General features: G+C 47.7%; 1 protein-coding gene across 1 annotated transcript in view; it reads right to left on the bottom strand.

Moving 5' to 3' along the window:
* The window catches only part of angpt4 (angiopoietin 4), a 109,378-nt gene that overhangs the window by 53,594 nt on the left and 39,594 nt on the right, over positions 1-16,190 (bottom strand). The window contains exon 2 of the mRNA XM_070895136.1: positions 10,275-10,430. Coding sequence (XP_070751237.1) covers positions 10,275-10,430 — 156 coding nt within the window. The remainder of the gene's footprint in view (positions 1-10,274; positions 10,431-16,190) is intronic.

Here is a 16,190-nt window from a genome sequence, read left to right as displayed (position 1 = left end):
CCCTGGCCCGGATGTAACCGTGGAAGAGAGGCAGGCAGTCGGGCTGAATGACCCCCTCAACCGCCCGCTGCCTGGACCGGTTGATGGCCCCGTTGGCCGTGCCCAGGAGCAGTCCTACGAGGAGGCCTTCCGACCTGCCCGCTCCCCTCCGCACAGGGTGCCCAAAGATCAGAAGCGTGGGACTGAACTGCAACCAGAATTTGAGGAGCAGCCCCTTCAAATAATGGAATAGGGGCTGCAGCTTCACACATTCCACATAAACATGGAACACGGTCTCCTCTAGACCGCAGAAATTACAGGCGGCCTGGGAGCCCGTGAACCGACTTAAAAACTTATTGCACGGGACTGCTCCGTGCACCACCCTCCAGGCCAAGTCCCCAATAAATAGAGGGAGGACTCCCGCCTAGAGAGCACTCTATTGGGGACCCCCGCCTCCTCCGGATTGCAAGATGGTGCGTCATGGCGTGTCCGGACGGCAGACGAGAATGGCAATGTGGAGAGTGTGCAGGAGCAGCCCATACAGGAATCCCCTCCACGCAGAACTGAAAGGCACGGAGGGGATTTCCCGGAGGAGGCTTAATTTGTGAGGCGCAGGCTCCAGAGGGAGATTTTGGGACTTGGTCAACAGCTCTACAACTCTTTTGGGGGGGGGAACAAAATAGACATTAGATCAAGTGCCCCCCTCAACAGCTCTACAAAGCTGTGAGCATACTCACAGGTGCATGAATTACACAGGGGACAGCAACGTGCTGCACCAGGGCTGGAATCCATCGAACTTTCACAAGGCATCATTGCGCTAATCTCAGCTACACATCCAACTTTGAACAAATCAGCAAAGCCAGTAGAAGAGGTTAGCAGATATTAATGTGCTACGATTTTTTACTTACGATAAACCTTCACTCCCCTGGTGCATCAGTTGGTAAAGAAGCCATGGTGTGACACAGACCCGTACACACCGTGGACACTCTGACTTCCAGCCCTGACCGTATTGAGTTAGCTGACCTCTGCTGGGCATAGGAGCAGGAGGAGACCATTCAGCTCCTTGAGCCTTTTTTAAAGATTTGTTTCTGGGGTGTGAAGGTCACTGACAAGGCCAGCATTTATTGTCAATCCCTAATTGCCCTCAAGTGGTTCTTGAATAGAAAGGAGTGGCTCGCTGGGCCATTTCAGGAACTGGAGTCACATATAGGCCAGACTGGGTAAGGACAGCAGGTTTCTCGAAAGGACATTAGTGAACCCGATGGGGTTTGACGCCAATCTGGTAGTTTCATGGTCACCATTACTCACACTAGCTTTTTAAAAAAATTTCAGATTTATTTAATTGAACTTAAATTCCCTGGCTGCTGTGGTGGGATTTGAATTCACGCCTCTGGATTGTCAGTCCCGACCCGAGGATTGTCAGTCCCGACCCGTGGATTGTCAGTCCCGACCCGAGGATTGTCAGTCCCGACCCGAGGATTGTCAGTCCCGACCCGAGGATTGTCAGTCCAGACCCGAGGATTGTCAGTCCCGACCCGAGGATTGTCAGTCCCGACCCGAGGATTGTCAGTCCAGACCCGAGGATTGTCAGTCCCGACCCGAGGATTGTCAGTCCCGACCCGTGGATTGTTAGTCCAGACCCGAGGATTGTCAGTCCAGACCCGTGGATTGTCAGTCCCGACCCGTGGATTGTCAGTCCCGACCCGAGGATTGTCAGTCCAGACCCGTGGATTGTTAGTCCAGACCCGAGGATTGTCAGTCCCGACCCGAGGATTGTCAGTCCAGACCCGTGGATTGTTAGTCCAGACCCGAGGATTGTCAGTCCAGACCCGAGGATTGTTAGTCCCGACCCGAGGATTGTCAGTCCAGACCCGAGGATTGTCAGTCCCGACCCGAGGATTGTCAGTCCAGACCCGTGGATTGTCAGTCCAGACCCGTGGATTGTTAGTCCAGTAACGTAACCACTGTGCTGACGTTACCACTCCATCATCCTGTTGGATCATGGCTGATTTGCCTCCACCTCCATTTTCCTACTTTTGTTCCATATCCCTTGATGCCATTAGCTAACAAAAATCTGTCGATCTCAGTAATGAATGCTGCAATTGATCCCCAGCCTGTTGTGGAGCGAGTTCCAGATTTCCCGATTTTATGAACAAATGCTCTCTGATCTCACTGCAGACTGAGCCCTAATTTTAAGATTATGTCCCCTCGTTCTTGATTCTTCCACTCGAGCAAATAAATTCTCCGTATCTACCCGATTGAATCCCTTTAACATTTAGCACCTCGAGCCTATCACCCCCTCAATCTTCTAAACTCAGGATATACAAGCCGAGTCTATGCATAATTTAACCCTTTTAGCCCTGTTATCATTCAGATTGCTTCCACAGCTGTATAACCTGCCAACATTCACTGTCAAGGCTCACACATTGAACCGTGGAGGTTTACAGCATTGAAGGAGGCCATTCCTCTCTGTGCCAGCTCTTTGCTGGAGCTATCCAAAGCTGCCCTGCTCTCTCCTCATAACCTTGTGTCATCTTCTGCTTCAAATATTTATTTCTTCCCCTTTAAAAGATGCAATGGTCTCCGCCTTACCATCTCCGGTGACAAACTTTCTATATAATTGCAAGTTCTTTCTTTGTACCTGTCGGAGACGATTGGTGAGCCAAGAGGCTTCACTGTGTGGATTGCTGTGTTATTTGTACCCTGCACTGACTGCTGTACAACCAGTTGCTGCCTGCCCATGATCACCCAGAGTGTGTGGTGATTATATTGTGACTGTTAATCCTTCCATGCAGGATCTCGGCAACATGCACTGCCCTCACCACGACAACCACGACAGGCCAACCAGTGCTGCCCCATCTCCGTGACCCGCGGTCCCGCACTGAAAGCCTTGTCGGGGGAATAAAGCAGATCAGAGGGGTTTGGAACAGATTCAATAAAATATAATGTACAGCCTGGAGTGCAGTGTCATCGGATCCCTAGCAACGGACTGCACTTACAAAACTCTGTCCTTTCACAACACAATTAGTTTAAGATCGAGATTGAGAACTGAGACAAAGACCAAAGTACTAAATTGGAAAAAAAAGCTGATTTTATGCGATTGAGAAAGGAACTAGGAAAAATAACTGGAAAAATTGACTGATAAACAAATAGAACAGCAGTGGGAAACGTTTAAAACGGTGATCAATAGTTCTGGAGAAACATATCCCACTAACCAGCAATGACAGGCCATGGATGATTAAAGCGACAAGGGCAACACTGAAACTAAAGGAAAAGGCAGACACTGGGGGGAGACATTTATTACAGTCCCGCCAGGAATTAAGTTCCCCCCCCCCCCTCGCAAATAATTTGTGTTACCACCCCCGGAAGGAAGTTGAGCGCTAAATCAAGCCCTCCACTTCTTTCCTGGGGCGCTAACGGGACGACGCACGCGGCGATCACATCACGGTCTCCGGACGCAGGAGATCGAGCGCAATGGCGTAGCGCCGTCGCTAAACTCCCGTCCAATATAGCGGGAGTTATTGTCAGTGCCGCGCCCGGTGGGAATACATTTGCACCTCCCATTAGCGCCCCCTGGGGGTGCTGATGGGAGGTGCAAATGCATGGAATTTCGCCCCGAAGTACAGGGACAATTAAGGAGATGATGACAAAAGGGAATACGAAAATGTGAGGAAAGAAGTAAAAAAAAACAATTAGGAAGGCAAAGGCAAAATACAAAATTAAATAAGGAATATAAAAAGAAATAGTAAAGTATTCTACAGACACATAAAAAACAAAAGGAAAATCAGGATCGGGATCAAGTCACAATAAACTCACAGGGAGTGACCGAGAAATGGCAAAAATATGAAATAATTACTTTGCTCGGTATTTACCAGGGAAACTAACGTGGTGGACATGAGATTAGAAGAGATCAAACAGGATATAAAGACATTTAAGATAGAAAGGGGGAGATAATTGATAAACTAGTCAAACTTAGAGAGGATAAACCCCTGGTCTGGGTGGATTGCACCTGCACAGATGTTAGGGAAGAGAAAACAGAGGCACTATTACACATATATAAAAAAATCATTAGAGAAGGGAATAGCTCCAGAGGACTGGTGGACAGCTAATGTGATTCCTATATATAGAGAGAGACATAGAACAAGTCCAGGGAACTATAGATCAATTAGTTCAATGTCGGTAGTAGGAAAGGTAATGGAATCCTTAATCAAAGATGTAATAGAAAAATATCTAGACACTGAAAATATAATAAAGAGTGGTCAACATGATTCCAAAAAGGGAAGGTCATGCTTGACCAATCATTGAATTCTGTGAACAGAAAGGGTAGATAAGGGCAATGCAGTAGATGTAATTTATTTGGATTTCCAAAAAACCTTCAATAATAATAGACTTGTGACCAATGTTTCTTTGGCCGTGCAGTGTTCCAGGGAACCGGCCTAGCTGGCTTTTCAATGTAAACACCGCGCTTGTGTGGTATTGCGAATGGCCTGTGCCCCCTTAAAGGGGCCACACGGGGACCCAAAAAGTTACAGGGACCATTGCTCGTGACTGAGGTCAGAACATGTGGCATCAGGGGACAAGTAGCAGAATGGATAGCAAGCTCGCTACAAAACAGAGAGTAGGGGTTAAAGGTCGTTACGCAGATTGGCAAATGGTGGGAAGCAGTGTTCCATAGGGATTGCTGCTGGATCCACTGTTGTTCACCATTTACATAAACGATTTGGACTCGGGAATCGGAAGTTCAATTTCAAAATTGTGGATGATACCAAATTGCGAGGTGCAGTTAACACAGAGGAGGATTGTGACAAAATACAGGAAGACATTGATAAACTTGCAGAATGGGCGGGTAATTGGCAAATGAAGTTCAATATTGATAAGTGTGAGGTGCCATATTTTGGTAGGAAGAATAAGGAGGAAACATACTCCTTGGAAAGTAAACGTCTAAATAGGGAACAGGGGGATCTGGGGGCACAGATACACAAATCACTACAAGTAGCGACACAGATTAATAAGACCATAAGAAAGCAAACAAAGCACTGGGGAGCATTTCTGGAGAGATAGAATTGAAAAGCAGAGAAGTTATGTTAAATTTGTATAGACCCTTGGTTAGACCACACAGAGTACTGTGAATACTTCTGGTCTTCATATTATAAAAATTGTATTTAGGCACTGGAGAAGGTGCAAAAAATTTTTATGAGAATGATACTAGAACTGAGATTATAACTATCAGGAAAGACTAAACACTGGGGCTCATTTCGCTAGAATAGAGACGACTAAAGGGGTGGCCTGATAGAGGTCTTTATTATGAAGGGGTTTGAGAGGGTAGATGTAGAGAAGAGGTTTTTTTCACTTGCGGTTGAGACCAGAACTCGGGGCAATAAATATAAGACAGTCACTAATAAATCCATTGGGGAATTCAGGAGAAACTTCCTTACCCAGAGAGCGGTGAGAATGTGGAACTCACTGCCACAGGGAGGAGTTGAGGCGAATAGTATCGATGCATTTAAGGGGAAGCTGGATAAACACATGAGGGAAAAAGGAATAGAGGGATATGGTGATGGGTGGGGGGGGGGGGGGTGGGGGGGATGGAGAGGGGTGGGAGGGGGCTGGTGTGGAGCATAAACACCGGCACGGACCCGTTGGGCCGAATGGTCTGTTGGTGCTGTAAATACCGTGTCATTACATCGAATGTACAGCACAGAAACAGGCTCTATGCCAGTGTTTTAGCTCCACATGAGCCTCCTCCCACCTTACTTCATTTAAACCCATCAGAATATCCTTCTATTCCTTTCCCTCTCGTGTGTTTATCCAGCCTCTGTGCATCTCTGCTATTTACCCCAACTATTCCTTGTGGGAGCGAGTTCCACATTCTCACCACTCTCTGGGTAAAGAAGTTTCTCCTGAATTCCCCATTGGATTTATTAGTGACGATCTTAGATTGATGGCCCCTGGTTCTGGACTCCCCCACAAGTGGAAACATCTTGAATGCTGATGGGATTCGTCCCTTGAAATATCTCCCAGTTATCCAATTCCCCCTGCACAATGACCCTTTAAGATTCAATTTAATTGCACGTGATACAGGCATATTCAGCGCCATCTAACAATTTGACTGTTTGATTTGGTCACTTTTTCTGATTGGCTCCCTGATCTCTCTAGTGGGGCTGCAGTCAACTTAGTCCAATCCTGTCCAGGAGCCTGACTCTCCTCTCCGCTTGCTCACGCGTTCCGGTTGACAGTGAGGGTCTCGGACGCTATATTTCAGCCAGAGGAGAGGGGGAGGCATCTGTTGGGCTATTACTGTAGTTTATATGGGGGTCCTGACTTCAAATGTCTCCCATGGGCACCTTGAATGTACCCTCTTGTCACAATTATTCCACTAAAAGAAAGGCTCACATAAGAACATAAGAAATAGGAGCAGGATTCGGTCATTTTGCCCCTCGAGCCTGCTCCGCCATTTAATAAGATCGTGGCTGATCTGATCCTGGCCTCAACTCCACTTCCCTGCCCACTCCCCATAACCCTTTATTCCCTTATCGTTCAAAAATCTGTCTCTCTCCACCTTAGATACATTCAATGACCCAGCCTCCACAGCTCTCTGGGACACAGAATGCCATAGATTCACGATCCCCTGAGAGGAGAAATTCTTTCTCAATTCCATTTTAAATGGGTGGCCCCTTATTCTGAAAGAACTTGCATTTCTACAGCACCTTTCACGACCTCAGGACATCCCAGCGCGCTTTACAGCCAATGAAGTATTTTCCAAGAGCTGCCATTGTTGTAATGTAGGGAATAAATTAACTTCCTCATCAGACTCTGCATGTTTATTTCAAAATGGAAACGTTGCCTTTTTTTTCCTGATTCTCCTTCCTGTCCTGTAGACGCTGACCTTTCCTGGGATACACGTCATCACCCAGCTTCACCAAAACTGTGGCCATATTTCATCCACGCTGTTACAAACATCCATTCATGGGAGGGTGGCGGAAGGAGATTCAATAGCAATGTTCAAAGGGGAACTGGATAAATATTTGAAAAGGAATAATTTGTAGAGCTATGAGGAAAGAACGGGGGGAGTGGGACTAATTGGAAAGCTCTTCAACTGCACCGAGTTCAGCAGTGATAGACACGGAGAATTCCTGGATGTTTCAATAACAGCAACTTGCATTTATATAGCAGCTTCAACGTAGTGCTTTGCAGGGGCATTATCAGACACAATTTAACACCAAGCCACGTAAGGAGGTATTAGGAAAGGTGGAAGAGGGAGGTTTTAAGGAGCGTCTTAAAAGAGGAGAGAGAGGCGGAGTGGTTTAGGGAGGGATTTCCAGAGATTTGAGCCCAGGCAGCTGAAGGCACGGCCACCAATGGCGGAGTGATGTACAAGAGGTCAGAATTGGAGGAGGGAGATCTCGGATTGTTGTGGGACCAGAGGAGGTCACAGAGATAGCAAAGGTTGAAGCCATGGAGGGATTTTGAAACAAGGATGAGAATTTATAATTTGAGGCATTGCTGGATCAGGAGCCAATGTAGATCACAAAGGGTAGAAACATAGAAACATAGAAAATAGGTGCAGGAGTAGGCCATTCTGCCCTTCAAGCCTGCACCACCATTCAATATGATCATGGCTGATCATGCAACTTCGGCACCCAATTCCTGCTTTCTCTCCATATTCCTTGATCCCTTTAGTCGTAAGGGCCACATCTAACTCCCTTTTGAATATATCTAACGAACTGGTCTCAACAACTTTCTCTGGTAGAGAATGCCACAGGTTCACAATTCTCTGAGTGAAGAAGTTTCTCCTCATCTCGGTCCTAAATGGCTTACCCCTTATCCTTAGGAGAAATCTATGTATCTCTCCCCAAATGTAGGTGGGTGCTGGGGATCAATTGAAATTTTCAGGACTGAGATAGATAAACTTTTGTTGGGTAAGGGTATCGAGGGACATAGAGCCAAGGCAGGTAAATGGAGTGGAAGTATACATCACCCATGATCTAATTGAATGGCGGAACAGGATCAGGGAGTTGAATGGCCTCCTCCTGTTCCTAATGTTTAGCTGGAGGAGGTTACAGAGAAAGGGAGGGGTGAGGCCATGGAATGATTTGAACATGAGGATGAGAATTTTAAACTCAAGGCATTGCTAGACCTGGAGCCAGTGTAGGTCACAAAGGTTAGGAGAAATCTGGGATTCACTCCCCGAATGGCTGTGAGTGCTACGGTTCAATTGAAATTTTCAAGACTGAGATCGATACATTTTTGTTGGGTGAGGGAATGAAGGGATATGGGGAAAAAGTATTTAGACAGTGGCAAATGGAATTCAATCCAGAGAAGTGTGAGGTAATGCATTTGGGGAGGGCTAACAAGGCAAGGGAATACACATTAAATGTTAGGACACTGGGAAGTGTAGAGGAACAAAGGGATCTTGGAGTGCATGTCCACAGATCCCTGAAGGTAGCAGGCCAGTTAGATAAGCTGTTTAAGAAGGCATACGGAATGCTTGCCTTTATTGGCCGAGGCATAGAACACAAGAACAGGGAGGTTATGCTTGAACTGTATAAAACACTGGTTAGGCCACAGCTAGAGTACTGTGTGCAGTTCTGGTCACCACATTACCGGAAGGATGTGATTGCACTGGAGGGGGTGCAGAAGAGATTTACGAGGATGTTGCCTGGACTGGAGAATTTTAGCTATAAGGAAAGATTGGATTGGCTGGGTTGTTTTCATGGGAACAGAGGAGGTTGAGGAGAGACCTTATTGAGGTGTATAAAATTATGAGGGGCCTAGATAGAGTGGATAGGAAGGACCTGTTCTCTTAGCAGAGGGGTCAACAACCAGGGGGCATAGATTTAAAGTAATTGGGGGAAGGTTTAGAGGTGATTTGAGGGGAGATTTTTCACCCAGTGGGTGGTGGGGGTCTGGAACTCACGGCCTGAAAGGCTGGTAGAGGCAGAAACCCTCACCACATTTAAAAAGTACTTGGATGTGCACTTGAAGTGTCGTAACCTGCAGGGCTATGGACCAACAGCTGGAAAGTGGGATTAGGCTGGATAGTTCTTTGTCGGTCAGCGCGGACACGATGGGCCAAATGGCCTCCTTCTGTGCTGTAAATTTCTATGATTTTATGAGCAGTATATCTGGAGCAGGAGCAGGAGCCAGTGTAGGTCAGCGAGCGCTGGGGCCATGGGTGAGTGGGACTTGATGCGACTTGAGATAAGGGCAGCAGAGTTTTCGAAGGCAGCGGTGAGTGTGAGTATGAGCAGTGTGAGTGTGAGCAGTGTGAGTGTGAGTGTGAGCAGTGTGAGCCGTGTGAACAGTGTGAGTGAGTGTGTGAGCGTGAGCACTGTGAGGAGTGTGAGCACTGTGAGGAGTGTGAGCACTATGAGGAGTGTGAGTGTGAGCAGTGTGGCAGTGTGAGCAGTGTGAGTGTGAGGAGTGTAAGCAGTGTGTGTGAGGAGCGTGAGCAGTGTGAGGGTGAGTGTGAGCAGTGTGAGCGTGAGCACTGTGAGGAGTGTGAGCACTATGAGGAGTGTGAGCAGTGTGGCAGTGTGAGTGTGAGGAGTGTGAGCAGTGTGAGTGTGAGCAGTAGGAGCATGAGCAGTGTGAGCAGCGTGAGTGTGAGCAGTGTGAATGTGAGCAGTGTGCGGAGTGTGAGCAGTGTAAGTGTGAGCAGTGTGTAGAGTGTGAGCAGCGTGAGTGTGAGCAGTGTGAGTGTGAGCAGTGTGAGTGTGAGCAGTGTGAGTGTGAGTGTGAGCAGTGTGCGGAGTGTGAGCAGTGTGAGTGTGAGCAGTGTGAGCAGTGTGAGCAGTGTGAGCAGTGTGAGTGTGAGCGGTGTGCGGTGTGTGAGCAGTGTGAGCAGTGTGCGGTGTGTGAGCAGTGTGAGTGTGAGTGTGAGCGGTGTGTGGTGTGTGAGCAGTGTGAGCAGTGTGAGCAGTGTGCGGTGTGCGGTGTGTGAGCAGTGTGAGCAGTGTGCGGAGTGTGAGCAGTGTGAGCAGTGTGAATGTGAGTGTGAGCAGTGTGCGGTGTTTGAGCAGTGTGAGCAGTGTGAGTGTGAGCAGTGTGAGTGTGAGCAGTGTGCGGTGTGTGAGCAGTGTGAGTGTGAGCAGTGTGAATGTGAGTGTGAGCAGTGTGCGGAGTGTGAGCAGTGTGAGTGTGAGTGTGAGCAGTGTGCCGAGTGTGAGCAGTGTGAGTGTGAGTGTGAGCAGTGTGCCGAGTGTGAGCAGTGTGAGTGTGAGTGTGAGCAGTGTGCCGAGTGTGAGCAGTATGGTGAGCAGTGTGAGTGTGAGCAGTGTGAGGCGGTACATTACCTGAGCTTCGACGTCAGTGAGCTTGCGGGTCTGTTCCGCCGTCTGGCTCAGCAGGTTGGTGCCAATCTCCAGCATGCTCACAGTGTGGTTCTGCACGGCATTCTGCTGTATCTGGGCCATCTCAGATTTAATGTTATCCTGGATATAACTTTCCAGCTGTAATAGAATAAAAAAAGGTAAATCAGAGCAATCTACGAAGGAGATTTCAACTCACTCATGTGTCAGACTAGACCGAAAACAACAGTGAGTGTCCGCCGTGGCTCAGTGGGTAGCACCCTCGCCTCGGAGTCACGAGTTGTTGGTTCAAGTTGAACTCCAGAGACTTCAGCACATAATCCAGGCTGACACTCCAGTGCAGTACTGTCGGAGGGCCAATGCTGAGGGAGCGCCGCACTGTCGGAGGGGCAGTACTGAGGGAGTGCTGCACTGTTGGAGGGCCAGTGCTGAGGGAGCGCCGCACTGTCGGAGGGGCAGTACTGAGGGAGTGCTGCACTGTCGGAGGGGCAGTACTGAGGGAGTGCTGCACTGTCAGAGGGGCAGAACTGAGAGAGTGCTGCACTGTCGGAGGGGCAGTACTGAGGGAGGGCTGCACTGTCGGAGGGGCAGTACTAAGGGAGCACTGCACTGTCGGAGGGACAGTACTGAGGGAGCACCGCACTGTCGGAGGGGCAGTACTGAGGGAACACCGCACTGTCGGAGGGGCAATACTGAGGGAGCACTGCACTGTCGGAGGGGCAGTACTGAGGGAGTGCTGCACTGTCGGAGGGCCAGTGCTGAGGGAGCACCGCACTGTCGGAGGGGCAGTACTGAGGGAGTGCTGCACTGTCGGAGGGACAGTACTGAGGGAGCACCGCACTGTCGGAGGGGCAGTACTGAGGGAACACCGCACTGTCGGAGGGGCAATACTGAGGGAGCACTGCACTGTCGGAGGGGCAGTAAGGGAGTGCCGCACTGTCGGAGGGGCAGTACTGAGGGAGTGCCGCACTGTCGGAGGGGCAGTACTGAGGGAGTGCCGCACTGTCGGAGGGGCAGTACTGAGGGAGTGCCGCACTGTCAGAGAGGCAGTGCAGAGGGATCTTTCGGATGAGACGTTTAACCGAGGCCCCGATGGCTCTCTCACGTGGATGTAAAAGATCCTAAGGCATTGTATCGAAGAAGAACAGGGGAGTTTTCCCCGGTGTCCTGGCCAATATTTATCCCTCAATCAACATCACAAAAACAGATTATCTGCCCATTATCACATTACTGTTTGTGGGCGCTTGCTGTGTGCAAATTGGCTGCTGTGTTTCCTACATTACAACAATGACTATGCTCCAAAAGTACTTCAATGACCGCAAAGCACTTTGGGATGTCCTGACGTCATGAAAGGCGCGATAGAAATGCAAGTCTTCCTTTATTATTAGGTGATTTCTCTCACTGCTGTTTGTGGGAGATTGCTGTGTGCAAATTGTCTACTGCATTTCCCCACATTACAACAGTGACTACATTTTGAAAGTATTTAAATGTCTTTAGATGTCCCAAGGACATAACAGCTGCTTTATATCTGGGAGGTCTTTCTTTGAGATCCTTTTATAGATCAGGAGGGTGTCCTCTCAAAGTCTCTCAGCACTATTGCCTTGGAGTGTGTGTTTAAACGTTTGATAGCTAACCAGAGAACTCAAGGATAACTGGTATTTTTGTTAAGTGAGACTAGCCAAGCGTTAATTGACACAGAGAACTGTGGAGACAGGAAATAGTCGGATTAGGGCCCATGGGGATCGCAAGCAGCATTCCTTAGAATGAGAATAGAAGAATTAAATCATTCAAATTGGTATATGTATTAAAGGAGTCCTGCAGCATAATTAAAATCATGAGCTTAGAAATAAATGCTGACAGCATTAAGATCCATGATCTCCCTCGATCCATTATTTTAGTGGGGAATTGATTAAAATGAGTAATTCCATAACTGCAGCTGCATTGTTGCCAAAGAAATAGGTTAACATCTCTGTAAAATAACAGACGAAAAAATATCAGACAAAAACATTAAGGCCATGTCAGAAACGGGCAATTCTCAGCTGTATTCCACAGACTGACTGGCAGCAAACTTCCTTTTATTAACAGGAGAATTTTACAGAACAGAAAAAAAACATTTTCCAACAAGCACAGTTGCTTTTTGATAGGAAGAAATTTGTACAAACATTTGTACAAGAAAGAAAGAGGGAGAGAGAAAGAAATAGAGACAGAAAGAGAGAGAGAAAGAATGAATGAATCCCTTTTCAGCAAGTCAATAAGGTCACTCACACAGTCTTTTCCAAACACCTGCTTCGATCGTTCCCTACATGTGCCATTTCTTTGAAGCAAGCAGTGCAGGTGCTTCATACCTTGGCATACAGTATCCAGCAACCGAACCCATCTCCAGTTGCCTTGATGGGCATCAAGAGTCTACCGTGTATTTTGGAAATGGGGTCACCTGTAGGCCAGAGTACATGGGGTGGAGGTTCCCTTCCCTGAAGGACACGGGTTAATCAGTTGTTTTTTTTCTACGATTCATGGTTATTTCATTTGATGCAAGGTAGAATTAATGAGTTAAATTTCCAAACTTGATGGGATTCGAACTCAGAACCTCAGGATTGTTGGACCAGTGTCAGAACCACAAGGCCACCATATCCTCACTTCAATTACAGGACAGGAATCCCTTGATTTTTGTACAGTTTTCATGACAATTCAAACATCTAAATTTTATAACGAGTAAACCATAAAGATGGACTTGTGTCATAAAATGCAATTGAAAATTAGTAACTGTTTTCAACAGGACAGCAACAAAGTCCTAAAGTGCAAATCCTGGTGCTCAGTAATTTTTAGATTGGGGGGGAGGGCTGGTGAGAGGGCGGGGTCGGGGAGGTGGTGCGAGGGAGCGACTTGGTCCAAAATGTGATGGTAGAAAAGATGACATTGCTGCTGCAATTAGTTAGATGCGTGATATCAAGACAAAGGCAATCTGGAATTGTGTGTTCGTCTCCCAATGTGTAACTCAACTTCTAAAGCCCTGGTTTGAATGGAATAGCCGTCATTATCCCCACAGAGCAAGATATCCACTGACTCACCAAGCCAAAGGAATTAGTAGTAATAAAAGCATGACTTCTGTGATCTGGACAGTAATGTTCTCTGATGCCTCACTAGCTTCTCCACTCGGGCTGTGATTGATGGTGGCATTGCATCCAGATAGGAACAATAGGAACGGGAGGAGGCCATTCAGCCCCTCGAGCCTGCTCCACCATTGAACTAGTTCATGGCTGATCTGTATCTCAACCCCACCTTTACTCCATATTCCTCTGTACCATTACCCAACAACTATCTATCAATCTCAGTCTTGAAAGCTCCAACTGACCCCCAGCATCCAAAGCTTTTGGGGGAGAGAGTTCCAGATTCCCACCACCCTTTGTGTGAAGAAGTGCTTCCTGACATCACCCCTGAATGGCTCTAATTTTAAGACTATGTCCCCTTGTTCCGGACTCGCCCCACCAGAGGAAATAGTTTTTACCCAATCGAATATCTTTATTGTTTTAAACACGTCAATTACATCACACCGTAACCAAGTAAAGGAATTAATTATTGCTGGTAAGCGGATACAATTCCAGATAGTGTTTTGATAACCCCGAGTTCCTGCTTTTAAACAGCATGATATTCAAAGAAACACTCGGAGATTTGTACAGCAGCTTGAGACCCTTATTGTAATTGGAACCAGATGGTCGGTGAGTCCCTGACCAAATCTAACCATCACTGCTTCTCCCAAACTAATTCTAATGATCATTAACAGCAGGGTTTGTGCAATAACTGAGAGAAAGGCAATCATGGAACAATCTAACAAACCAATATGTGCAGGAAGTCCACAAGTTGCCAAACTGATAAACTTTCAGAATTCCTTGTGAACCTTTGGAGCTTGTGAGGGAGAGGTCATAGAATGTACAGCACAGAACCAGACCATTCGGCCCATCAGGTCCGTGCCAGTGTTTATGCCCCGCTCGAGCCTCCTCCCACCCCTCTCCATCTCACCCCCATCACCATATCCCTCTATCCCTTTCTCCCGCATGTGTTTATCCAGCTTCCCCTTAAATGCATCGATACTATCCACCTCAACCCCTCCCTGTGGCAGCGAGTTCCACATTCTCACCCCTCTCTGGGTGAAGAAGTTTCTCCTGAATTCCCCATTGGATTTATTAGTGACTATCTTATATTGATGGCCCCTGGTTCTGGTCTCCCCCACAAGTGGAAACAGTGTCTCTATATCTACCCTCTCAACCCTTTCATCATTTTGAAGACCTCTCAGGTCACCCCTCAGCCTTCTCTTTTCTAGAGAAAAGATTCCAGTCTTTCCTGAAAGTTGTTCCCTCTCAGTTCTGATATCATCCTTGTGAATTTGTTCTTCAACTTCTCCAGTGCCTCGATATCCTTTTTGCAACACGAGGTCAGAACTGTGCACAGTGCTCTTGGTGTGGTCTAACCAAGGTTCTCAACGTCAAACAGGGTGATAGCGCTTACATTAAAGTATTTTTCTTCCTTCTTCCAATTCTCTGACCCTTTCCCTGGAAGGCGCTGATTGGTGCTGGTGATATATAGTTCAATAGTGACTCAACACGTTGCCATTCTCCATCCATGGGCAGTGACAGGCTATTGTGAATGTAGGCTGGAGCAGGTGGCAATGCAGCTGTATCTGATATCCACATGTGGTGGGATCGATTTTGACCCCTTTCACCTGCCGTTAACAGGGGCCGGTAAACGACCTCAAAACAGGGATCGCTCACCTTCCCGCCCTATTACCACCAGCAATGTGATTGGCTCCATTTGAAAGGTGTCTAAAATGGCCACCTGTTTCAGGCGACAGGTCCCTTTAAATATAGAAATCGGGGGTCGTGTGAAGTAATGAGGACGCCGATCGCCATTTTAGTCGGAGCCTGCGCTGTGCTCGCACCGACCAGTCCCACGAGTGACGGAACCCAAGAGGCCCGGCCAAAGGTAAGTCTTGAATTATTTTTATGCCCCACCCGCGGGCGATCGTGACCCCTCTCCGACCACCCCTGTCCCCCTCCCCCCCCACCCTCCCCCACACCGCAACTCAACTTGCTGCTGTCGGCCCCCGGGGCCCATCCTAAATTCAGTAAATTGTGTGGGGCTGGCACCTGAAAAATTGGCCATAAAAAGCCAACTGGTCCAGCAATGTCCGACAGGGAAAGGAACCTTCCACCCCAACCTTGATCTGGGCCTACACGTGACTCCAAACCCATGCGACGTGGTTGGCTCTTAACGCCCTCATAATAGCAGTGACCATACTTCAAAAGTAATGCTGAGGGAAGCTCTGCTTTATATAAATTCAAACTTTTTTCTTCCCTCTCCATATTTACTGCTCCACTGATGAAATGGCATTCTCAAGAGTTGCACAATTCAAAGCAAACTTGTTTAGAGTGGAAGTTTGGAATGTCAGTGTTTATGTACAACAGTATTGGGCTGGTGGACCGAGGGCTCTTCAGCACCACAGTGACTACATAGCGAAGCCAATCACACAGCCCACACGCCAGGTAGCTCTCTCCTCAGAGTCAATATTCAACCATGCCACTTCACGCTGGGAACAATAGCAGCGACGCACGCCATTCATTTTAACGTTAACACCACCCCAGCAATTTGAGATTCCCGTGAGTTGCCAAACGCCACAGGTTGTTGCCTGATTTGTGTCGCTCTGTCGTTAGCCTCGTGAAAATGGCAGCTCGCCCTTAACCTCCCCGTGAGTGTCACGGAATTCCTGGATTAGCTCCGTAAAGACGAATTAAACTTGCTGCTGAAAGTTGGGGCTGGTATTTCATGTCGTAAGGACTCTGTTAATGGGGTGATTTATGTTCCTTACAAGCCACTCAACCTCTCCGGCCCAGAAAGGGAACAATTGAA

Source organism: Pristiophorus japonicus, chromosome 12 (genome assembly GCF_044704955.1).
Source record: "Pristiophorus japonicus isolate sPriJap1 chromosome 12, sPriJap1.hap1, whole genome shotgun sequence".
In the NCBI taxonomy this organism is placed as follows: Eukaryota; Metazoa; Chordata; class Chondrichthyes; family Pristiophoridae; genus Pristiophorus; species Pristiophorus japonicus.
Note: the sequence above shows the minus strand (reverse complement) of the source record. Positions and strands in the feature narration are given on the sequence as shown.